At 40.1% G+C, this 22,733-nt stretch overlaps 5 protein-coding genes across 8 annotated transcripts; 1 reads left to right on the top strand and 4 right to left on the bottom strand.

Annotated features, from left to right (window-relative positions):
• Positions 1-364: 364 nt before the first annotated feature.
• LOC103984069 (uncharacterized) lies at positions 365-7,174 on the bottom strand. Of its 2 annotated transcripts, none has more exons than XM_009401484.3 (2): positions 6,366-7,174; positions 365-844 (listed from the first exon to the last, which is right to left on the bottom strand). In XM_009401484.3, exon 1 carries the CDS (start codon positions 7,071-7,073, stop codon positions 6,384-6,386), a length of 690 nt encoding a protein of 229 aa, XP_009399759.3. In that variant the 5' UTR covers positions 7,074-7,174; the 3' UTR covers positions 365-844; positions 6,366-6,383. The 2 variants fall into 2 exon arrangements, with proteins under 2 accessions (XP_009399759.3, XP_018681861.2); XM_018826316.2 differs by having other exon boundaries at positions 6,337-7,174.
• On the top strand, positions 7,162-11,912 carry LOC103984070 (uncharacterized). 3 transcript variants are annotated; one of them, XM_065108136.1, is made up of 9 exons: positions 7,162-7,579; positions 7,742-7,891; positions 7,977-8,017; positions 8,936-8,999; positions 10,101-10,289; positions 10,758-10,829; positions 11,031-11,191; positions 11,272-11,390; positions 11,483-11,912. In XM_065108136.1, the coding sequence occupies exons 2-8, from the start codon at positions 7,745-7,747 to the stop codon at positions 11,387-11,389; spliced, it is 792 nt and encodes a 263-aa protein (XP_064964208.1). In that variant the 5' UTR covers positions 7,162-7,579; positions 7,742-7,744; the 3' UTR covers position 11,390; positions 11,483-11,912. The 3 variants fall into 3 exon arrangements, with proteins under 3 accessions (XP_064964208.1, XP_018681869.2, XP_009399760.3); XM_018826324.2 differs by having other exon boundaries at positions 7,162-7,531; XM_009401485.3 differs by having other exon boundaries at positions 7,162-7,531; positions 11,486-11,912.
• Positions 11,913-12,752: 840 nt separating this feature from the next.
• On the bottom strand, positions 12,753-17,795 carry LOC103984071 (uncharacterized). Its single transcript, XM_009401487.3, has 10 exons — positions 17,638-17,795; positions 17,026-17,141; positions 16,824-16,938; positions 15,478-15,514; positions 15,260-15,329; positions 14,973-15,077; positions 14,405-14,555; positions 14,210-14,292; positions 13,146-13,239; positions 12,753-13,057 (listed from the first exon to the last, which is right to left on the bottom strand). The coding sequence occupies exons 2-10, from the start codon at positions 17,054-17,056 to the stop codon at positions 12,970-12,972; spliced, it is 774 nt and encodes a 257-aa protein (XP_009399762.2). The 5' UTR covers positions 17,057-17,141; positions 17,638-17,795; the 3' UTR covers positions 12,753-12,969.
• A 463-nt stretch (positions 17,796-18,258) lies between these two features.
• Positions 18,259-19,952, bottom strand: LOC103984367 (probable receptor-like protein kinase At5g20050). Its single transcript, XM_009401849.3, has one exon. It carries the CDS (start codon positions 19,843-19,845, stop codon positions 18,358-18,360), a length of 1,488 nt encoding a protein of 495 aa, XP_009400124.2. The 5' UTR covers positions 19,846-19,952; the 3' UTR covers positions 18,259-18,357.
• A 296-nt stretch (positions 19,953-20,248) lies between these two features.
• LOC103984072 (GTP-binding nuclear protein Ran-2) lies at positions 20,249-22,366 on the bottom strand. The gene is made up of 8 exons (XM_065108138.1): positions 22,228-22,366; positions 22,034-22,103; positions 21,883-21,939; positions 21,688-21,805; positions 21,090-21,179; positions 20,820-20,999; positions 20,650-20,727; positions 20,249-20,454 (listed from the first exon to the last, which is right to left on the bottom strand). The coding sequence occupies exons 1-8, from the start codon at positions 22,228-22,230 to the stop codon at positions 20,385-20,387; spliced, it is 666 nt and encodes a 221-aa protein (XP_064964210.1). The 5' UTR covers positions 22,231-22,366; the 3' UTR covers positions 20,249-20,384.
• Positions 22,367-22,733: the final 367 nt, after the last annotated feature.

The raw sequence follows: 22,733 nt of genomic DNA on the forward strand, positions 1-22,733 counted from the left end.
GAATCAGCAGTTTCCCAAAAGAAAAGCGTCTTTTCGCGTGCGTGAAACGGAGTCGTCGTTCTAACGGAGTCCGTGTCAGAGGAGATCTGCCACGCGTTCTGAGCTGAACGGCCCATCGATTGGGCCCCTTCCAAGCCTAATGTTCGTATGCCACCCCGAGAAAGAGAGCATTGTGACGGTTATCGTTTTGTTAACAGAGATGGTGAGTCTCTTCCGCACACAACAACATAAATGGAGTTGGGTGAGCAACTCATAGAGATGGTGAGTCTCTACCGCACACAACAACATACACATTCAAATCTCATCAGGACCAAATTCTATTCACCATCTAATCAGCTGTTGCAGTGATTGTTTACCACTTCAATTAACCAAAGAAACATCCTCAGAATAGCATTTGAGATCATCAATGTCAAATGAACAGAGTACATGAACAAATACTCATGATCACAAAGTAGCTACATTTGCATGTCTTGCAACAAGAACATTGGATCACAAAACAGAGAAGGATACAACTTTGACTGGCACACAACAACCTGCGCAGCGGAGTAGAGTTTCACCGTGGAATATCCCACCCTTATCTTCCGAGGTAGATTACAATTTACTAGAAGCAATGATGAACTCCGTTAACAGTTCCAATCAAAAGTCTTACTCCTACACCAAGTGATGATACAGATCATCTACAATGAGCACATAGTGAGCCTTCATTTGCAGCTACCACTATAATTCTTCAACCAATTAAGAGGATGCCGAGCAAAATACTAGCATCCGAATTGCAATATAATCTTTCTAAGCGCACAAACCCGGTCCTCTATGTAAGCTTGTTATAACATCTGCTTCTTTATACCTGCACATGTTCCACACAAATATTTTAGGCACAAAATTTTAAGTGCAAAAGTTGTATGATAATTAGGCAGCAATTCCTAATTGTAGGTGATATTCCTGAAAAGAAAACTCACAAATACAGTTATGACATGGACTCTGCTGTTAACTAATGCACTAATAGTGTAACTATAATAAATGTTACACTATAAACCCTTTTTTTTTTATGATTGATGCATTTGAACATGATAATTCATCAATAATTCAAATACAAAAAGAGAAAGCAAAACCCAACAAATTATTTTGAATAGATGGATCTTGATATAATGACCAATTCATTTCAAATTGTTCCAGTGTCATCCAATCATCCTACATATCAAACATGTGATGTCACATTCTCACACAGCAAAATGTCAAGTGATGTTGCATATGAATAACGACCCACAGTTTAATCCTCTTTATTTTATTTCCTAATTGAAAAACCAGATTTAGTACATGTCTCATCACTTATTATTTACTTCCTATTTTTTCATAAATTGTTATGGAAGACATTCCATCAATAATTATTTGTTTTCTACTTATAAATACCTTGATAGAGAATATTTTAAAAAAATTCTATTTAAAAAAATGAAATAAAATTCCTCATATTAATTAAAATTCTATTTCCCTTTTTACTGGTCTTGGAGGGACTTGATTGCAAGGGAGGACTAAAAGAAAGGAGTATGCCAGAGTCATCATCTTTCCGATATTGTAGGTTCTTCACTACCTTCTTTATTTAATGATTTTATTTATTTAAATGATAACATGTTCCGTTATTGAAATTAATTATCTATTTTGGTATTAATCAAGAAATAATATACACAAATAGATATAGCAATATGCATACTATATCATATTTGGACTTTGAGATACAATATTGAAGAAATTGTTTATTATAAACTTGCTTTAATTTGTGAATACAGGCTATGGATTAATGGTTTAGAAAATTATATAAAATTAACTTTAATTGCTGTAAAAATTAAGATTATGATTAAGATTTAAAGTTAGAACTAAGATATTAAATATATTAACCAATATCAATTGGTCTTTTTTTTCTTTTTATTGTTGAAAGGATGTTATTAATTTACGTACAAAACGATTTGTAAATTTCTATTAAATTTCTAAATTGCATGATATTATTTTTTTTAGTATACATGTTTTTATTTATTTATTTAACTCTGAAACCCAAAAAAACAAAGAAGAGAGATGGTCGATTGGTCCGACACAACCCAACGAATGGCCTTATCTGGCTGAGCCCAAACCAGGCTAGTTCAAGCTGACTTTGGGTCGTTCCAGGCTGATCTAAGCTAGATGACCTAGTTTGCGAACTAGGCTAGTTCAAGCCCAGGTTAGGGTCTGATAGATATTTTCAGAGGTTCTTATGGTATTCTACCATGGATTTATTACTTGGAAAATTTGATTTATTTTGACTTTGACCAATTGTTTAGAATGAAATTAATATTTTAATATAATGCACATGGAATATTGATGTTATTGATGCCATTTACATATGCCATGCCATGTTATATGTATTACATGCATATGATCCATTGTTGAGATAAATAAATATACCATGTTGGACACATTATTCTTGCATACATAGATACAAGTATCATGCATGAAAATAAGTTAAAATAATGATTTACTTATATTGGCATTGGTATGGTCATAAGATCTCCAAATAGTTATACTCCACATAAAAGGAGCTATGATTATATTATGGAATAAGTGGCACCTACTGAATGAATTCACTATGAAAAATAGCCATTAATTGCTTGCTTGAATGATAAAATACAATACTGTAAAGGTAAACATGCCAATCTTTGCAGGGTAATTCCCTTCAAGGCCATTCTTTCCTATGGAAATAACTTATTCTCATTCATTGTTTTGGCAGGTGAGGATCCCTCTACTTCATCCACATGCTGTTGAGAGTGTAACATGGATTCTCTAAATTCTCAAAAAGAACTCATCTTATAAAATAATAAATCATTATCTGTTAGGAGAGTGCACTATCTAAATTATGACCATGGATAGTGGACTAATAATCATGACTCTATGTGATTATGTGATGCAACCTATACATCCTCTGCATGTCATGTTACTATATGATTATGATATTATATTAATTGCAATCTCAATTAAGAAATTTTATGTTGTTTAACAATTTTGTTTTCAGGATATGCATACCCAGTATGATTGTTGAAATTTTTTTTCAGAAAGAAAAATCAGAAGATCAAGTTTAAAATTATGATTTGGCACCAACAATTAATGTGTCTCAAGGGATTTTTGCTTTATTTATAGATAGATTATTCAATCTATGATGACTATGTAAGTGATTGAGATAATAAAATGGACAAAAAAACAGTTTGTAGCCATGAATTCTTAAAGAGACATTTATGCAAGTATGAATTTATTGGTCTAGAGTTTTGTCATGTTGGGTCGTAACATCCAGCCCCTGATTGGATAAAGGACCCTTAGCCCTCGATGGCTCTTGATTCTTGGTCCTTCTCGATTCTCTTCCTTGGTCCTTTGCTCTTGCGCCTTGAATAAATGATGGGTCCTACACACTAAAGATTCAAGAACAATACTTGTTTGAAGGGTCAGGTTCACCGGCAACTCTTGCCATAACTTCAAGGGGACAGTCTCCCTCTCCAAAAAAGTTCTCCACACTCGTAGGAGTTCCTTTACCATAGGCTACGGTATGCATGCAGTCTCCATTATTGTCCAAAGAATTTGGGCAAGGGTACGTTGAAAAAATTATAGCAGAGATAGGGTTAAGGAAATATATTTGATGTGACTAAGGGTTTCATTGGGTACTCTAACCATGCATCTTCAATGACAATGGACGATCAAGGTAGTGCTGTAAAAGTGCAGAATCTCATGGTTGATTTTGGTCCGAGTATTTGATGTGACTAAGGGTTTCATTGGGTACTCTAACCATGCATCTTCAATGACAATGGAGGATCAAGGTAGTGCTGTAAAAGTGCAGAATCTCATGGTTGATTTTGGTCCATGGAGATGACTTTGTACATCTTTGGTGCAATGAGCCCTAAGATGTGTGAAGGATCTTTCTTGGGCTTATCACCTATATGGTGGGAGGACATCAAATTGCTGGAGACAAGGTGCCACTACAACAAGAAAAACACATGTTGCCATGATATTGAAGCTTTGAAAGGAGAGCAATTACTGACTGAAACTGTTAAGGTCTCAGAGGTTGCCATTTTCCTAATCATACCTGGAATGAGCCACAGCAGCATGAAACTAAGTGCCACTTATGAGCACCGGTAATACAACTTATGGCCAACTTAATAGTAGACTACACTACTACATAGATTGGAAGAATTATGACAGTTGGGCAAGTTAGAGCACACTGAACTTCTGACTTTGCTGTTTGCAGGGAGAACCTTCATTGGGATGCTCACAACTTATCAAGACCTGATGGGATAACTGATCCATTATTTATTGAGATTAAATCATCGGTCCAAAATACTTAAGCCAGGTTAATAGTAGTACCCCATATAAGGCTTAGCCAGTGGGAGCTTCGTACCATATTATGATATTATCTATAACCCCATCCATGGTAGTTATTTCCTCATTGAATCTCCCATCATATCCAATCCGATGTCTCTTTTGATATCATTTATCATGGAATAATTGATCTAATAACCTGTTGAGCCTAAACCATTGCCTCAAGATACTTAAGCCTAAGTTATTGGAAGTACTCATCACACTCTTAAGTTAAGCCTTTGTTCACACAAATCAAGATGCTATAGAATTTATACAAGTATCAAGGAAACAGTGAAAATTGAAGATTAAAATAATTTCTTAAGGTTAAATATCTGAAAAAATTCACTTTTTGCATTACGCAACAGGCTAGGAAAATAAATACATAAGATTGCTAAGCAACAAAGACTGACACTATTTTGATTGTAATTGATATGATCAATTGTTCAAAATTGACATAAGAAAGCAATGTATCTTTAAAGAAATTTGATAGATCAGATAAACAAAAAAGATGCCATGGTTCATATCTATATAAGCAGAAAAGTCATTATGGAATTACGTATGACAGGTAAATTGCTCAGAATATCTTAAAAAAACTGTACCAATTATTGAGAAAACATATGTTGGTTTCAACATTACAATATGATATTCTTGGCTTCTTGCAATAACTTGTAGAATAGCACATGTTCATCAGCTTTACTACAAAATATTTCAACTGAGAATTGAATTACTGATCAGCAATAAAAAGTCAGATGACAACATCATATGGTGACAAAATTTTCCGATTATTTCTTTATTAAACGAGAAGCTCATAAATTTGATGATAGTCCATTTCAGCTCGGAACCGATTGTAGTGTATTGCACTTTTAGTTCCTTAGTCTTGTTCTCAATTCCCTGTCAGTCATATTTTCAACTTCCCTAAAAGTTAAGGCATGACAAAATCAGTTATGATAGTTCGAAATAACAAGCTCCTGATGAAAATTATAACAGAAAATCTGAACTTTTATAAATAATAAAGAATGCACTCAGTATGAAGAAGCAAAAGAAAATTTTGAAGTACATATCCAAGGCTAGCCATTCAGGGCACAACATCCTCAACTAAAAGTGAAGCTTGCTTTCAGTTCAAGGACAACTTCAGAACCAAAAACTGTTAACAAGTACTTATTTTTGCAGAGTCTGGACATATTTTAATTCTTATGCTTCAAACTTCTAAAAGAAAGGAATCCTCATCAAGAATTAAAGCCCCCTGATTGGGTTCTTGAAGAAACAAGAGTTGATAAAGGACTTGCAACTTGTTGTTTCAGTTGATGATCAAAGAGATAGCTTGAAAGCAAGATGCAGTCTTTTTCCGATAAAAACTCTGAACTAATATTTGTCAACTGACACAACATCAACACTAATAATATGTGAGCAACAGGATAATATCTTTGTGGTCAACACTTTGTGAGGAAAAAAACCTCTTATAAGGATACAGCAGCAAGAGCAGAAGGTGGATATTTGGGCACCTCACTCAGATCAAGATACAACCAGTGGTGTTTCTTATTCACGGATGAGTTAGGAACAAAGGTTTCACCCACAAGTACACTGGCTTTTGCTGGTTCCATAGGAATCCGATGTTGAAGCTTTGGTGATAAAGGGTAATTTCACCCAGAAAAGATCCGGTTTCTAGGTCATAGGAGGATGAAATAAGTAGCCTTGCACCAAAAAGGACCGAGGAACTTGCTTGATTTGTTTCATAAATGAAGATATATCTAGAGAGAAAGATGCACATTTTCTTGCCATACAAAACATTTAAGTAAATGAGGTAGGACTGAAGAACTTGCTTGATTTGTTTCATAAATGAAGAGATATCTAGAGAAAAAGATGAGTAAATGAGGTATTAAATAGTAATTACAGAGAGCAACGAGATAATCTTTGTTATGAAAGCCAAATAGGAACTCTATAAGGAAACAAAATCCTAGAAAGATACAGCACCAGAGAGTAGAGGGTGGGCATTCGGGTACCTGAGCGACAGAAGTCGATCAAGATCCCACCTTTGTCGCGGACAACCTACGGAGGCCCTCGTCAGCAGCGACCAGGGATGCATCAATGTCAATCGCGGTCTCGTAAGCTTTTGTCGCCTCATCCAGCAACCCCTTCTCCTCGTAGCATTCGCCTAGGAGGCAGAAGGCCTTGGCGTTCTCGGGACTGAGCCGCACTGCCTGGAGGAGGTCGGAGAGGGCCTGGTCGAGGCGGCGGCGTCGGTTAACAGCGAGGTGGAGCTCGGCGCGCTTGAAGAGGGCGTCGCCGCGCTCGCGGGGGGCGAGGGATTTGGAGGCCGGGGGGGAGAGGGCGGCGTCGAGGGAGCGGAGGGCGGGGAGGCGACGGCCGAGGAGGTCGAGGGCAAGGGCCTTGAGGATGTGGGGTGCGGCGTCTCGGGGGTCGAGGGCGATGGCACGATCTGCTTCGTCACAGGCGGAGCGGGCGAGGGCGGTGGTGGAGCGGCCGCCGCCGCCGCTGCTGTCGCCGGAGGGACGAGCGCGGGCGCGGGCGAGGAGCTGGGCGCCGTTGACAAAGTGGCGGCGGGCTTGGAGGGAGGACTGGGAGGGGCGGCGGAGGCGGGAGAGGGCGTGCTTGGGGAAGGAGCGGAGGCCCAAGAAGGCGGCCAAGGTGAAGAGAAGGACCAAAGCTTGCACCCATACTGACGATTCCATGACCGTCCCTCCCAGCATCGCGTCCCTCGAGCTCAGTGCTTTGCTACCAACACCACCTTCCTCCACTGCCGCCGCTACTGTTAGATGAGAAAGCCAAGAAGGCTGATCAACTCGTTCGATTACCAGCACTCCGCAATTAATGAATCGTTTTCTTTCGTCTTCCTCCTCGGGTTGGGTTGTGATGGATCGCGTCGGACCGGCCTCTTTGATTTGGTTCAGGTCTGTCGATTTGGACCGCGTCCGCCAAACTCGATTGCTTGGGCGGATGACTGCCCGCTCAGACCCAACGAATAGACCATATTAAGATCCCGAACCCAACATAACCCCACCACAGACAACCTCGCTGACCTCACCCCCGCCGCCACGGTGCTCGTTGGAACCACCGCTCCTGCGGCCGCGACTCCACCGACCTCCGTCCTCGGCCACAAGCACACGATCTCCTGATCTGATACTTCCCAGCGCCCTCCTTCCACCACGTCAGTTCCGATCTTTTCCTCCTCGTCCTCCAATTTTGCATCTTTGCCGTGGGTTGATCTGAAAGTTCTCGACTTTTTTTATCTGTGTTTTTGGGATTTCTCTTAGGTGTTGCTATGTAGGATCTTGGAATCAGAAAAGTGTTTAATTTATCTGTGTTAATGGCTTTTATGGGTGCTGCTTCTGATAAACCTGTTCTTCGGCATTGACAGACAATGATGCTGAGACGATTGGTGGTTCGTTTTCCTACTTCGGTGTTGTTCTCGGCTCAGAAGATACACACTCCCATCCTTGGAGAGCGGCCTCTCCCTCTCAATCTCCCTTCCCAGACATTCTTGCGAACTTTCCTCGACCTCCACCAGGTTGACTATCTGCATGCTGCATTCGATTCTGTCTTACCATTGCTGACATTATCTGATCACACGGGTTGATGTTTACCATGTACAGTTTGGCAACAAAGAGGCGATTGCGAAGGAGCGAGATAGGCTGTAAGTGAGATATATTTATCTTGAATGAACAATAGCTTCCTCTAAATTAAAGGGCAATAACATTACTGAGTCAAGAGTTGGAGAAAAAGGTGATAGTCTGTCAATAAGGATTGAATATGGATTGAAGGGTAATATCTACGACAGAAATTGCCATGTAGGAAAATTATTGGAATTGACTCCCGAACAGTAATATCTATTGTAGATATTTATAATGGATTGGTTGATACTAAGGAGAACAGATGAGGCAATGTTGGAAAGGAGACAACAAAGGAAATCGAGCAATTTTCTCGGGCCCATTTTATATCTTCCATGCTTGCAAGTATGTGAAAATATTTTCACTTCATAAAAGCCTATATCACATCTAATTTTTCTGTCTAGCTACTCCAATACAAATGGAGCAGAACATCAAATTGTAATAGGGTAAAGAAGCAAAAGAGAAATACAAGAGCTTCTAGTCAAGAATGTTACTCATAAGCAAATGCTGTGTCAGTTAGATCATAGGAAGATTTTAAATGTTGTGGAAAACCTTTGTTGTTTCTCAGTTTTTTTTAGAATTTTGATAGTTTGAATTTTCTCATGAATATAATCTTTTGTTACAAAGAGGACTAATCAAATGGTTCAAATTCCACATCAGACAAGGATTTACATGTGAAAAGACTGCTGAGCTCCATTGAATGAATTGTAAACAGTTAAGGTTCAATGATGTCAAACTACGGTCATCTTGAATAATTCAATCTTTTAGCTAGAATATCTATTAGGAAGTAATGCCCCTTTCTTTTGCTATTCGTTCTTGGATGTTTTTTGGGTGCCATGGAGTTATAGATTTGAATGCATAATTACACACAAGAATTCTAGTTGCTAAAAAGTTGACAGTTTCTAAGAATATTTGACAACAATTCATCGTCTGTGCTGGTGCAGTTCGGACGAGATAAACAGAGGATATTTTGCTGACATTTCAGAGATCCGTAAAAATGATGGCAAGGTGTGATGAATTCCTCAGAGTCTATAATTAAGTCTTCTGTCAAATTGAGCTATGGAGGAACTTTATTTCATCATGTGAAACTTCTGAAGTTTAACTTTTTGAAATATTGATTTGATGATTATCTAAAGGACGGGAGAATCTAACTTGCCGTGATTTTGTCATACAAAGCTTTTACCTGCTGTGCAATGTTTGAAATATGTAATTACATGTGAAAGTAACCAAGAAAAACTGCTTGCAGAAAATACGTTGGGAAATGGACAGATAAATGGAGAACATTAGTTAACTATTTATCGATCTAATCATCTGAGGAAATCCATTGAGTTATCTTCTGTGTCAAAACCACTTCTATTGCACAGAACATTTGCCCGTCTTTGACACCTTCTGGGTGGAATTTTGTCTTTAACTGATATACTAAAATCTTGAGCTTCATTTTACATGGTTCCACATATAACAAGTTTTTTTGCTAAAGGTATAATAAACTTTTAGGTGCTTATTAATAATTTTAAATCTATACTTTTATCAATTCTTGGATTGTCATGATGGGCACTTAACTTCCACCATTCCTGATCATGTCTTCCAAGTGTAAAGATTACAAAATACATGGAGCTATGCTTTTCGCATCATATTCTTGTCATAGAACATAGTGTGACTATTTGGTTAGACACAACGAATTTTCTTTATCAATATTTTGAGCAGCCTTAGGTTGCACAAGTTGTTTTTGGCCGTTTTCCACTCATTTTGAACATGTGTTGACACTTAGATTGCCTTTTTTTTCTCTTTTTTTTTTTTTTGCATAATCATGATTTTCTATGCTTATATCTTAATATCTGAACATAGGCTTCTCCAGGTCTTTTGGTGTTGGTCTTACTGTCCTAGTCTTTCAGCTTAGGCTCACTGCATGTCGTACATTCTTAAATCTGCATATCACATTTCATCATATATTGTATACCTGGAATTTGCTCTTTTTTTCAAGGTCTAAAAAGGGAAAATTATGCATATTGGATGTTTTTTTTCTTTCTGACCAATGAAGGGTGACAGAAATATATAGTCAGGATATACAATGTAATGTTGAGTTTGATCAGATCATATGCTTCTTTGCAGATTGCAATGGCAAATAACACTATTATTCCATCATCAACGGCTGTCAAGTTCCCGGACCTGGAAGTAAGCTTCCCAGATGGTCGATGTGTGAAATTGCCCATCAATGCAGCACAAACAGTAACTGACACCAGTCAAATGCCTGCTCCTTATGTGTCATTATTATGTCTCTCATTTCGAGCAAGCTCTCTGGTAGGGTAATTCTTCACATCGTTTGTGAGTTAAGATGATTTCTTTGGGATGATTAATGATTCTTTTAGTAGCAATTGTAGTCTCTTTAAAATGAGGTAATTTTATTATTGTAGTATTGCTGTATGCTCCATCTATGTCTGTCAAGTATTTTTGTCCATCGGTTTGATAATACTTGTGGATCGTCACATGTCTTTGGATGAGGCATGTATGTATTCAACATTCTGTTTAGCAATAACCTGATCAGGTGTCATTTCATGTACCAAAGTATGAATCATGTAATCAATATTTATCCTTTCATCGACAGTAAAATGTTTTCGCGCAACTATGCATTTGGATTTAGCTGTTCTTCTTGTTCAAGGAACTCGCTAAGATCTGTTCTCCTAGATATATACACTTCAATATTTGGTGTTCAATGTTATCTATTCTAATGTGGATACACCTTGTTAAATCTTCATTTCCTTTGAACAGGGAATGGTTGAATCATGGATCCTTCCTTTTCGGGATTCTTTTAGTGATGCTGGGACAGTCCAAATATACGAGGTAATTAAACTGATCGGTTTTAAGGAAACCAGTTCACATGCTTACATGCCATATTGTTTATGCTTATAAACAACTTTAATTAACATGGTCTTTAGTTTTGTCTGTGAATTTGCACAAGATGCTGTTGCATAAACATCTTTCTGGTGATCCGAGGAGCATAATCTATGGTACTTGTGTCTTCATAACTTTAATTCTTTTCAGGTGTCATTCATAGACTCTTGGCTATTATCACTGGGTCCAGCAAGGCGTCTAATCCTCAAGATGATGAGGAAATCCAACGATCCTCACAGACAGGTCATGTACTCCTTCGGCGACCACTACTATTTCAGAAAAAAGCTTCAAATTCTGAATCTACTCACAGGGTATTAGAGAATCTCCAAACTAATCCTGCCACTAAATAGAGCTATCCTGACTTGGGAGTAACCATTGCTGCTGCATGCAGGTATATCTTCCTGCTTGATGGCTTAGGCAGGATTAGATGGCAAGGTTTTGGATATGCAACAGAAGAGGAACTTTCATGGCTTCTATCAGGCACTTCCCTTCTATTAGATGAGAAATGAGGTGACTTTCCTAGCTGCTCTTCTTTTCTCCCCTCCTTAACTTCCATTGTTGTTGTAAGTCAATATCAAGTTCTAAACCGACGCAATTTGCAGCAGAAGTTCAATTATGAGTGGCTAAGGAGATCAAAAAGCTACCATGACCTTAGGTTATTTAGTTCCTAGAATGATTTGGACAAGTACTTCTACCAAAAAGGGAGGGGAGAACAAAGAACAATAAAGGAGAGAGAAAACAACTGCAAATCTATGCAAAAACAGAGCAGTTGGGGAAAGACCTCATTTACTTGCTTGCTTAAGCCTGAAACAAAAATTTTTGCAGGTGTTTCCATGATACTTATAGTAACTGTGAATGCCATGTACATTGGTGCCAATTTATGAATGCAGCGGGCTTACTGGAGCCAAGCAATATAGAATGTCCTAACCATTTTAAAAGGATCAGCATGTAAAGCATGTGAAGTCAAGATTCTCTATTTTGATCCATGTAAAGCATGTGAGTCTTATTACACTGAGGCTTATGATTTTTTCACTTGTGTTCACGAAGGATCAGCACGTAAAGTCAATATACCAAGTCATGCTCGAAACAGTATATGCCGAGTGATGATACATGTCGAGACATATCGAAACAGTACATGCCGAGTGATGATATATGCCCAAAAAAAGTTAAAAAATCTTCAAAACATGTCGAGACATATCGACGAAAAATCTTCAAAAATAAATACTAAGATGTACCGATCGATACATCTCGATAACAATCAAAATTCAAAATCTACCAATTAGATTTTGATCATTATTGTCCGATACAAATCTCATATTGCTTGATCTCGATACGGGATCAAGCATCGATATCCTCTTGGATTGATACATATCGTCCATTCTTGATGGTACATATCGATGGTACATATCGAAATTAAGAATCCTATATAAAACATCAAATGCCAAGCAAAGTGTCATAATGTGGACTACGCTGTCTAAGGATCATGATAACAATTTCCCATAGCATGCTTCCTGGTTCACCGTACAACCATGAAATATAAGCACATGTTCATTGTAAACCATCCATGAGAGAATTATCTGCTTATCACATGCAGATGAGAATGGCCATGTAAAGTCATTTGCGAAGCAATAATGATAAATCAAGCATTGTAAACCATCCATGAGAGAATTATCTGCTTATCACATGCAGATGAGAATGGCCATGTAAAGTCATTTGCGAAGCAATAATGATAAATCAAGCATTTAAAACTAAAAACTCTCGCAGCTGCAAAGAATTTTTAGAAGGAATTGCTTCCATGAAGATGCTTGTAATAATCCATAATGAAAGCACATTGGCAACTCAAATTTGAATCCACAAAAATAAACTACTATGTGAACAAGAAACAGAAATATGAATGTTTAGAGCTGATAATAATTCCATCAAGTTGCTAATATAAGGCACAATAAACAGAAGCTGGATTTTGGATCCAGCTTTATCATAAAGCCCCAAACCAAAATTTATGAATTAAGTAATTATCTAACTGATTCTAGCACCACACTTATTCTTCTCAATCCACAGCAGTATGCAAAATGATTAGGTTGTTCCTTAGTTAAGAATGAGATCCATCGAGTCCCAACGTTGCCGTAAGAAATTTGCAGACATCATCCATCTCTCCAGGGACCGTATAGTGGCCAAGCCTACATAATTTCAATAATTAATACTATAAAGGATACTACGTGGCTGATTGATAAAAAATGGTTATGCTTCTAAGAAGATGGTATGTACCCATTGTATGTTTTGAAAGTAACATTGTCGAATCTATTTGATTTTAAAACCTGAGCAGATCTCTCTCCATGTTTATATAGCACCACCTCATCTCCTGTAAGAAGTCAATTTTAACAAAACAAGTTGCCGTTATGGAATGTAATATGGCTCAAAAGTTGTGGAACTTCAAATAATTAGTAATTAGGACAAACATTTGGAAAAAAGAGGAATGTTATGTCGCAGATCTGTGTTAAATCATTCAAATCAAATGCAACCTTAATTAAGTGAACAACTTCAAAACAAATTATAACTAATAACAACTTGAAAAATGTTCAGATATCAAAAGGTGCAGCATGAAGATAATCAAGAAAGCATCTTTCGATGATTTTGACAGTGAAAATCTGTAATTTTGACTATCTCGTCAAAGAATTCAAATAAATGAACAATTGACACAATCTAATACACTACAACCTGCTGGAAGCCTTACTATCAATAACCAACATGTCCAGTCAGCCTCACACTTAACCTTTCATAAACCCATGGAAGTTGTGCATGGAATGTCAATGTAGTTACCATGGAAGTAGAAGACAAAAAATGACAACTAAACAAACAAATCAAGATCTCCTAAACTCCTCAAAATCGTAACAGCTATTACATCACAAGTATGAATGTTGCACTTACATGAGAAGTGCAACACTGAAGTTAATTATCAATGAACTCTGATTAAATTGCCCGTGGAGCTTTCTCCAAAGGAAGGGGTGGATTTTCTAGGTCTCATATTGCATGAATAGTGCAACACTGAAGTGAATATATCTTATTGACCAACTTCAGTTTTCCACATACTGTGTTTCATAAGAGACACATAAGCTGTTATCTTGTCTATTGTATCCCTAATATAGTCAACTAAAACATGATAACAATCATAAATCGAGTTAAAACCAGTCAACAAGTTCATAAATTTCCTAGATAGATTTGTTTTTGGATGTGATCTCACCAATGCCAACATCTAAATGTTCCATTCAAGTCTGAATCTAGAAAAAAACAAAATTATGAAGCTCAGTTGCATGTTGATTGTAGAGGAATACCTTTTCCATGGCAAAGTAAAATAGGCAAGGATGAAGCACGTCTTGCAGCATCTTGTGAGCCTTCCAACTTGTTCTTCAAGCTCCTAAAAGAATAAAATGGCGTCGCAAATGAGATCTCTAGATTCAGAAAAAAGAAGAAAAGGTAGAAGCAATATAGTGGCAGGTAAGACCTATATTTATGACAATACAATATACCTAGCACATGGAAGCCAGCCGCTTAGACCAACAACAGAACTTAGATTGACAGGGTATGGCTTGCCATTTCCGTATGTTCCATGAGCACAAGAAGTTGCAGAATACAGGGCAGTTGCAGCACCCATACTAAATCCACCAACACCAAGTTTGACTGCCATAGCCAGTTAAAAAGTATAAGAAGTCACTAATTCTCATTGGTCAAACTACTTGTGATATAGATGCAGAACTGGCTTATGCAATATTTGCAAAGCTTAGTGATATTAGATCAAAGGTTTGAAGCCTATAATAATATAAAAATTTTGGGCTTGCAAAATCATCTCTTGCATGAAGTCAAAAGGCTGCTTTAGCTTAACATCTCAGCTTTTACTGATTGCACCACTAGGAAAGCTCGAGTACCTGGTGTAATAACTTAATTCATTTTTTTGAACAATTAATAATGAGTTGGAAGGCTAAACTACATTAAGGGTAAAGGCGGCACATAGTCTTAACAAACTTGATGTCCATGGATTTACAGCAACAACATGGTGTCCAGACACACAAAAATTATGCATGTTTCTGAGGAACATACTATCGGCAGGCTCCGTTGATAACAAATTTGCAACATGAGCAGCTGATGCATCCAGTCCTTCAACGTCATCAGGGCCATCCTCTGACAGATCCGTGACATCAAACCCTAGACAACAAGCAAAACTTAGAAGGTGCCTTGCCAACATATATTAGGGAAGTACCATATATATTTGTTATGACTCAAATCCAACCAGCTTAAGAGTTGAGTCACAGATCCACCGACCCATGTACACACACGGAAAAAGAAAAGTGTAAGATGTGATATCATAGCCAATCTGGTAAACATACAAGAAGTAGAAGGAAATCCTCCAAAAATTGCTACAGGCCTGGTAGGAGCAGTCGGGCATATCCACTTAATCTGCATGGATCCAATGAAGTTCATAAGATTATGATAGAAAACAGGCAAATGATGAACAAGAAAAAGTCATACTAGTTATATGAAGAAGAATAAATATTGACAAGACTATGTTATCATATCATGAATGATTCATTAATTTTATTCTTACATTTGGGAGAGGGAGGGTTTCCAGGAGTTGGGACCAGCTGCAGCATAAACAAGAAATAAACAAAGAGTGAAACTATGAGAACTCTTAATAAACAACAATTAAAAAAAGGTTTCAACTAGTTATAGTTCAGACTATCAGACCTATGAAGTATTATGCCACCATAACAGACAGTGCACTATGAACTTCCATATAAAATTTAATCTTCACAAAGAACCAATTAAAAGAAGACAGTCAATTATACTGAAGGTTACACGTAGAATTCTTATTATCATGACAATACTAAGGGATGATTGTAGTAAAGAGCATTTCTTAAGATAATAGTTTAATCAGAAAAAACTGAAATCAATTTGTATCTTCCAGTATTTTACTCTCATGTTTCAGTATGTGTGGGCTTACCCTTTTTCTCAAAATGCAAGCAAAGAGAGATTTCATAGACCTCATTGATACTTCTTAAACCATAAAGGTTTGGTTCTCCAGAAAGAGCCAGGAGAAGAACTTAAGGAAAACTACTAAACTAGTGGTTCCATCACTAAGCCTTCCATCTTTTTCAGTTTTCCTCTCAAAAGTGGACAAGGTCCAACCGCGGTCCTAGTACTAAGAGTGTAAAATTCCAAGTTAAATCCACTTTCTATTTCCTACTAACCTTTTACCAAGTGGCAGACACATTTCTATTTCCTACTGACCTTATGACAGCACCAGAAGGTACTGAAAGTAGATTTCTTTCATTTAACATAAAAAGAAAAGATAAGCTGGCTATCATAAAACTTTAGGCAAAAACATTAAGTAGGGCACTAATAACTCTTAGAGAAGCAATATGGCATAAAACTTGTCGAGGAACACAATAAATAAAACATAACATGTGCTTCTAGTAAAGTTGAGAACAAAGATAAGCACCTAACAAAGATGCCCACCAGTTTGAAGCTAATATCCAAAACAGACAGTGACAATAAGGATTGCTCAACAGCTTAGACTGATGGTATGCATGGCCTAACTTCATGTAGCATAAGAAATGATCAACCGGAAGTAACATGGTATCTCAATCCATTTCATATAATATGCTTATTAGACTAAATGAAACATTGTCAAATTGTCACTGCCCCATGAAAATTCATGCTCAGAGAACATATTTATGGTCATAGCCAACTTCACTGCCAATTTGACAGTCGATAGAGAATTCTCCATGGTTTATTAATACCAAGGCTAAGTTTTGTCCACAGCTCAAAATATATTCATGACAACACCAAAGCTTAGTTTTGTCCACAGCTCAGAATATGAAATCATTCAGTCACTTACACAAAACAGTTAAGAAAAGGAGACCATAGCAGAAAGAGGGAAGCATCCAATACCTTGCTCCGTTATCACCTAGGCCATGAAGCCACACAACAGTAGCGAGGTGCCTCCCCTTGGGTCTGACCACATGGGTCCTTCCGAAGTCAAATGTCCTCGTAGCAGTCTTTGCACCTGAATGTATTCAATGAATCATTCCAAAGGTCGTAACACAGCAGCGGAACTAAAGGTCGGTAACAGAAGACAGTAAGGGGATCAAACCTGAAGCAATCGAGCTGCTTCCGTAGCTCATCTCCGCGGCAGCACTACCAGTCCCTCTCCCCGCGAGCAACGCCCAAATTCTACTGGCAAAAGCTGCGCAACTAGCTCGCCCTACCCTGCAGAAAGAAGCACCATTTGCATTAAACATCTAATGGTAGGGTCTAGAGACAGAATATGAACAAGAACCCACAACGATCTGCTCCATGAAAAGGCGTATCGATCCAAAACATAACTCTGAAGAAGGAGGCGAAAAGGAGGGAAAGGGATAGGCAAAAAAACAAGGAAGCTTTTGAACACTGACGCAAAGAACCTGCATAAAGCATCACTCAGGGACATCCACTGCTTGGATTTGCTCAAAAGAACTGATGCAACTGGAAAGGTAAAGTGGAAGGGATGGCAAAAAGCGAGAGGAAAAACAATAAGAAAAAAGAGAAGAGCATCAACAGCAACCCAACAACGATTCCTACAATAACCAAAAGCAATCGACGATCCAGTCTTTCCTCCCCTCCCTGCGATCGATGACCATCGGACGACTCATCGCCACAGGAACCAAGAACACAATAACAATCTACAAGCCCGCAAGAGTTGCAAGACTACGATTCGTGATCAAACCTGAGAGCACCGGATAGTGCGGCGGCTCTAGCTTCCGATCTCCCAGATCTCTCTTCGGTGAGGAGAGGGAGGAGAAGAGGCCGATATGGCGATATAGGAGACACCAAGACCGAAAGTGGAGCGCTGCGACCGCGCTGGCAGCGCAGAACCCCATGTGGCCACCCGTTCACGGGCCTTCATGGCATGGGCCCACGCCTGGTTCATTGCCAAGCTACGGCCCAGTGTGAAGTTGGCCATGTCCCGCATCAACACCAGAGCATCCACCACCCGTTTGAGGATTGGCCTCAAACATCACCATCCCGACTCGCACTACAAAGCGACGGCAGCAGCGGAACGACTGCACAAAGGAGCGCACGATCAGTGGGAGGGGATACGATCTGAGACGAAAACTATGCCGCTCGTCCTCTCAGTATTTGTCAGGAGAGGATATTAGTGACATCTCAGTTAAAGGTGGAAAAGGAGACTGAGTCGATTACATGTGTTAATAGCATTTGACTCGGTCAACCATTCGGAACCTTGTGGTGCTTTTAAGAACATTGACTAGAGGATCCCATTGCTTGTTGGTCTCGCCACGGCATTTGGAGCCGCCCATGACGCATCACATCCACATTAAAGCAAAGGGGCCAAACAAAACCAAACCTTCTATTAAACCGATCAATGTTTTGATACAAACAACACATGCTGCAAGTATTATTAATTAAGGAAAAGAATACTGTATGCTTAACGAGTTGAAGCAGTCGTAATGTGCTCTGTGGCTTCCCCAGAAGTGCTACACTGAGCTACGCCGGGACCGGAGGGAGCCTCTAAGTCATTGGGTGATGTGAGGTCCACCATGAACATCTTAGTCTCCGGTGGCATGCTCACTGCGACGTGCCCCTCGAGCATGTTGACCACAAGGGCCATGCTGGGCCTGAGCTCGGGTTTCTCCTGGATACACCAGAGGGCTATGTTGACGAGCTTGATGAGCTCCTCTTCCTTGACACCCCCACCTTCTCCGAGCATCCTCTCGTCCACGGCCTCCATCAGCTTCCCTTCTCTCATTTTCTCGCTCGCGTTCTTGGGGAAGTAGGACCATCTCGGCTCCGAAAAGTTGCCATGATCGCTAGCTCTCGCGTTCCTCCGCCCACCCACAAGCTCCAACAGCACCATCCCGTAGCTGTAGACGTCGGACTTGTCGGATATTCCTATGCCCAGGAACCACTCGGGGGCCAAGTAGCCTCTCGTGCCTCTCAGAGTGGTGATGACCTTGCTCTCGTCTCCCTGCACCAATCTCGATATGCCGAAGTCGGAGACGTGTGCGCGGAAGCTCTGGTCCAAGAGAATGTTCTCTGGCTTGACGTCGAGGTGTAGGATTCTTACGCGGCAGTCGTGATGAAGGTAGGCGAGCGCCTTGGCGACGTCCATCGCCACCTGGTACCTCAAGGCCCATGCCAGACACCGTTCTCGTCCGCTCCTTGGAAAGATCCAGCCATCGAGCGATCCGTTCTCATAGAACTCGTAGACCAGGAAGCGGTAGCTCTTTGCGAGGAGGCAGTATCCGATGATTCGGACAAGGTTGATGTGCTGCACGCTCAAGATGGCTGTGATCTCGGTGCGGAACTCCTTCTCTCCTCGGACTTCTCCCTCGATTCGCTTCACGGCGATCGGCAGGTCGTCGCCGAGGAAGCCCTTGAAGACGGAACCAGAGCCACCTCTTCCTATGGGGGTTCGGAAGTCCTCAGTCGCTGCCTTGAGCTCCTCGTAGCGGAATCTTCTGGGCAATCCAATCACTTCTCTGTAGAAGGTGTATGCCAGGGGCGCCTCTTCTTCCTCCGACTCCACCTGCTCGGGTTCCCCACGTTTCCTTCTCAGAGCTTTCACTCTGCGGGCAACCACCCACGAGATGAACGCGACAGCCACAGCAGCATCCAAAGAGGCGGTCACGTAGAAGGTTGCGGAGCACCGGCGCAAACAGGACAGCACGACGACCGTGAGGAGAACAACCAACGCGAGAGCAGCCACGGCCACTTCGATGCATCTGATTGGCGGGCCCAGCAAAGCATGGCGGACGACGGACCACACGAGGATAGCGAAGATGAAAACGGCGTCGAGGCTACCGGTGAGGAAGAAGGCGTGGGAGCGTCGTAGGACAAGCCAAAGTATAAGAAGCAGGGACAGCAGGAAGATGATCAACGTAGCGACGATGATCCTTAATTTGACGTTGGCCATCAAACCTCTGCTGTGCAGTTTGGTCAAAGCAAGCTCAAGAGCAATCCCTCTGTGCAGGCTCTTCTTCTGATCTTAATAATCGAGAATGGAGTCAAAACTAGTCCAGAAACGCATTGAAAATATAGATAGATTTATTTGACAAGCACAAGCAGGTGGACTATGAAAAGAACTTCTCACCATACAAAGCACCTTCAGTATTAAAAAACATAATATTATTATAAAAATTTGAAGAAAAATATTCTGTCACAAAATTTATTTGTTTCTTTCAAAAAAGAAACACTTTCAGATTCAACAGTTACGATGTTTTTGGCAAAAGTTGAAGACTATTAATCCAATTTTCAGCAGTTACGAGATTCAATTTATGGTTTCTATTCATCTTCATAACATGGGCACACACAATACCTCAGAGAAAGGTGATGCATCCTTCATAAAAAAGGCAAAGGTGAACAAAATAGAACGTGTAGACAACCGCTTATTCCATTGCTAATGGATGACACATTCATCAGCAATGTCAACCAGGAACCAATAGATGGTCCAACTTAATCGAATGCATCATCTTCGTCGTCTGGTAGAGGCAGTGCAGCTGCAGCTGCTATGTCAGCCTCGAAACTGAAAGGAAATTGCACACGGTTAGATAATGGATGCAGTATGCGCAGAACACAAAAGCATCACATTTTATAAGACGACGTAATTGCTTGCAAGAAGACTATGGAGGCAAAAGACCCACGAAGTAATACTTAATACTGCATTTAGTATTAAGATAATCTATGTGCCTTAGAAGATGCAGTTTACTATTTCACTTACAATAGTTGTGCAGCCAGGTCGATATGAACTTCTGGGGGAGCAAGAGCTGGTGACTCAACGAAGTGAAGAGACAGATCACTGCACAAGTCACGCACTCATCTTATATATACATATATATAGCTTTCATCACATAACAAATAAAATTCATAAATAAGAAAAGGAAACATTACCCTGAAAGCTTCCTAGCCAGATAGAGAAATGGCTTCTCAAAGTTGTAGTTGCTCTTTGCAGATATCTCATAGTATTGGAAATTCTTTTTCCTGTGGAATGTGACCATCTTTGCCTTCACCTGTCTGTTCTTCACATCAACTTTGTTGCCACATAGAACAATGGGAATATTCTCGCACACCCTAATCAAAAAACATGACAAGAGAAATTAATTCCTGCAAATTGTGCTACAGAAAGGCACGATAAGAATGGCACCGAAGTCTCTGACTCACCGGCATAGATCTCTATGCCATGTAGGTACATTTTTGTATGTGAGCCTTGCAGTAACATCAAACATTATGATCGCGCACTGGCCATGTATACTGTATAATGTAAATTAAACAGGAGATCAAGATAGTAATAGCTGCATGTCCAGATAAAAATGTAAATTCGACAACATGTTGGAAAAAAAGTTAAAATGTAATAAAAATTCCTTTGTTCGATAAACATTCGATGCAACATATTCATTAGTGGAGATCGAATTAATTAATCATACATATTAATGACAGAATTAGCTATATAAGTTTCAAATAAGTCATCGGTCAAATAGATGAACACCATCAATAGTTCAAGAACATGCAACAAAAGATCTTCCTAAATAATTGATAATAGTACAACATTGTGCTTGATACTAAATAATTTATAACAGCAGCATTAGTCGAACACTAAAAAGCAACCCATCATTTGAACAAGTTTCATGACTAGTTCAAGCGACACTATGTACAGAAAGATCGTAAGCGATGAAGGTGGTAACAATATGGACATGGAATGCGAAAAGGAAACTAGAAGCGGAGGAAGAGAGAACAAGCAATTGTGGATACTAGAACTCACTAGTATCCATCCCTGAGCCCACCAAACTTCTCCTGGCCAGCAGTATCCCAGCAGTAGAATCGGATCTTCCCGCAGTTGGTGTGGAAATCCAAGGGATGAACCTCGACACCAATGGTGGCTGCCAAGCACCAAAACCCAAGGAAATCCATCATCTGCCCAAACTAAAGTCGGTACCGACAAAAATAGAGATCGTACGTTCATATTTCTTCTCGAATTCGCCGGTGAGATGCCTCTTCACGAAGGTAGTCTTCCCTGATGACGAGAGACGGCAAAGAAGAAACGATCAAAGAGAGAGATCGAGAGAAACGTAGCATTAGATGAGGAGGACGGAAGAAGGCAGGGATACCTGTTCCACCATCACCGACGATGACGAGCTTGAAGCTAGGGTAATCCACGGTTTGCTGGTTGGGAAGCGCCTGCAAATATGTGAGATCGATCACCCGAGCCAAAGGAAAGCAGACCGAAAGAAGATCAAAATCAACATCAATTCGAACCAGAGATCGAGATTCTAGAGAAGGAAAGACAGGGAGAGAAGAATACCATGTGAGGGAGGAAGGAATGGAAGGAGCGCTTAGTCTCTTCTATGACGAAGACGCTGCTCGAGATAAGAGTGAGGGAAGGTCAAGTAAACTAAAAATAGAGAGGAGGAATGGAAGAGGGCTTACGATCGACGCAGCGGTTCCTGGGACGGGTGGCGTTGGCTCTAAGCTGACGCGACGCTGGTGGCCGTTTGATTCCATCTGTTGTCCCGCTTCCCGCCCGCGCCGAAAGTTCAATTTGAACCGCACTGTATACGTATGGCGTGTCTATGACGGGAGAATAAAATGGTGAGCACGTATTTACTATACGCCGCTCGTTTGACCAGTCGATTGGGTCAAAAAAAACCGGCCGGCCTGAGCTGGAGAGAGCCGGGCCGAACGGGGCTGACGGTTTATCCAGAGCTGGCGGCAATGAGATACCGTCGTGCGGGAGACGGGAGGCAATGGCGGATTGGTACATGGCGTCGCCTTCTCCTCCGTGAACACCGCGAATCTCCTCCTCCCCTT

Source organism: Musa acuminata, chromosome BXJ2-5 (assembly GCF_036884655.1).
Source record: "Musa acuminata AAA Group cultivar baxijiao chromosome BXJ2-5, Cavendish_Baxijiao_AAA, whole genome shotgun sequence".
Classification (NCBI taxonomy): Eukaryota; Viridiplantae; Streptophyta; class Magnoliopsida; order Zingiberales; family Musaceae; genus Musa; species Musa acuminata.

Bases quoted from the DNA above. Each gene is read 5' to 3' on its own strand.
- LOC103984069 (XM_009401484.3), bottom strand. From the start codon at position 7,073: ATGCTGGGAGGGACGGTCATGGAATCGTCAGTATGGGTGCAAGCTTTG.
- LOC103984070 (XM_065108136.1), top strand. From the start codon at position 7,745: ATGATGCTGAGACGATTGGTGGTTCGTTTTCCTACTTCGGTGTTGTTC. The intron at 10,290-10,757 runs GTAGGGTAATTC...TCCTTTGAACAG, and splicing joins CATTTCGAGCAAGCTCTCTG to GGAATGGTTGAATCATGGAT. The intron at 10,830-11,030 runs GTAATTAAACTG...AATTCTTTTCAG, and splicing joins GGACAGTCCAAATATACGAG to GTGTCATTCATAGACTCTTG.
- LOC103984071 (XM_009401487.3), bottom strand. From the start codon at position 17,056: ATGAGCTACGGAAGCAGCTCGATTGCTTCAG. The intron at 15,330-15,477 runs GTAAGAATAAAA...GGATCCATGCAG, and splicing joins AAACCCTCCCTCTCCCAAAT to ATTAAGTGGATATGCCCGAC. The intron at 13,240-14,209 runs GTATTCCTCTAC...GACTTCTTACAG, and splicing joins TTTACTTTGCCATGGAAAAG to GAGATGAGGTGGTGCTATAT.
- LOC103984367 (XM_009401849.3), bottom strand. From the start codon at position 19,845: ATGGCCAACGTCAAATTAAGGATCATCGTCGCTACGTTGATCATCTTC.
- LOC103984072 (XM_065108138.1), bottom strand. The intron at 21,180-21,687 runs GTGAGTTCTAGT...TACATTATACAG, and splicing joins GGGCTCAGGGATGGATACTA to TATACATGGCCAGTGCGCGA. The intron at 20,455-20,649 runs GTAAGTGAAATA...ATTTCCTTTCAG, and splicing joins GACCTGGCTGCACAACTATT to TTTCGAGGCTGACATAGCAG.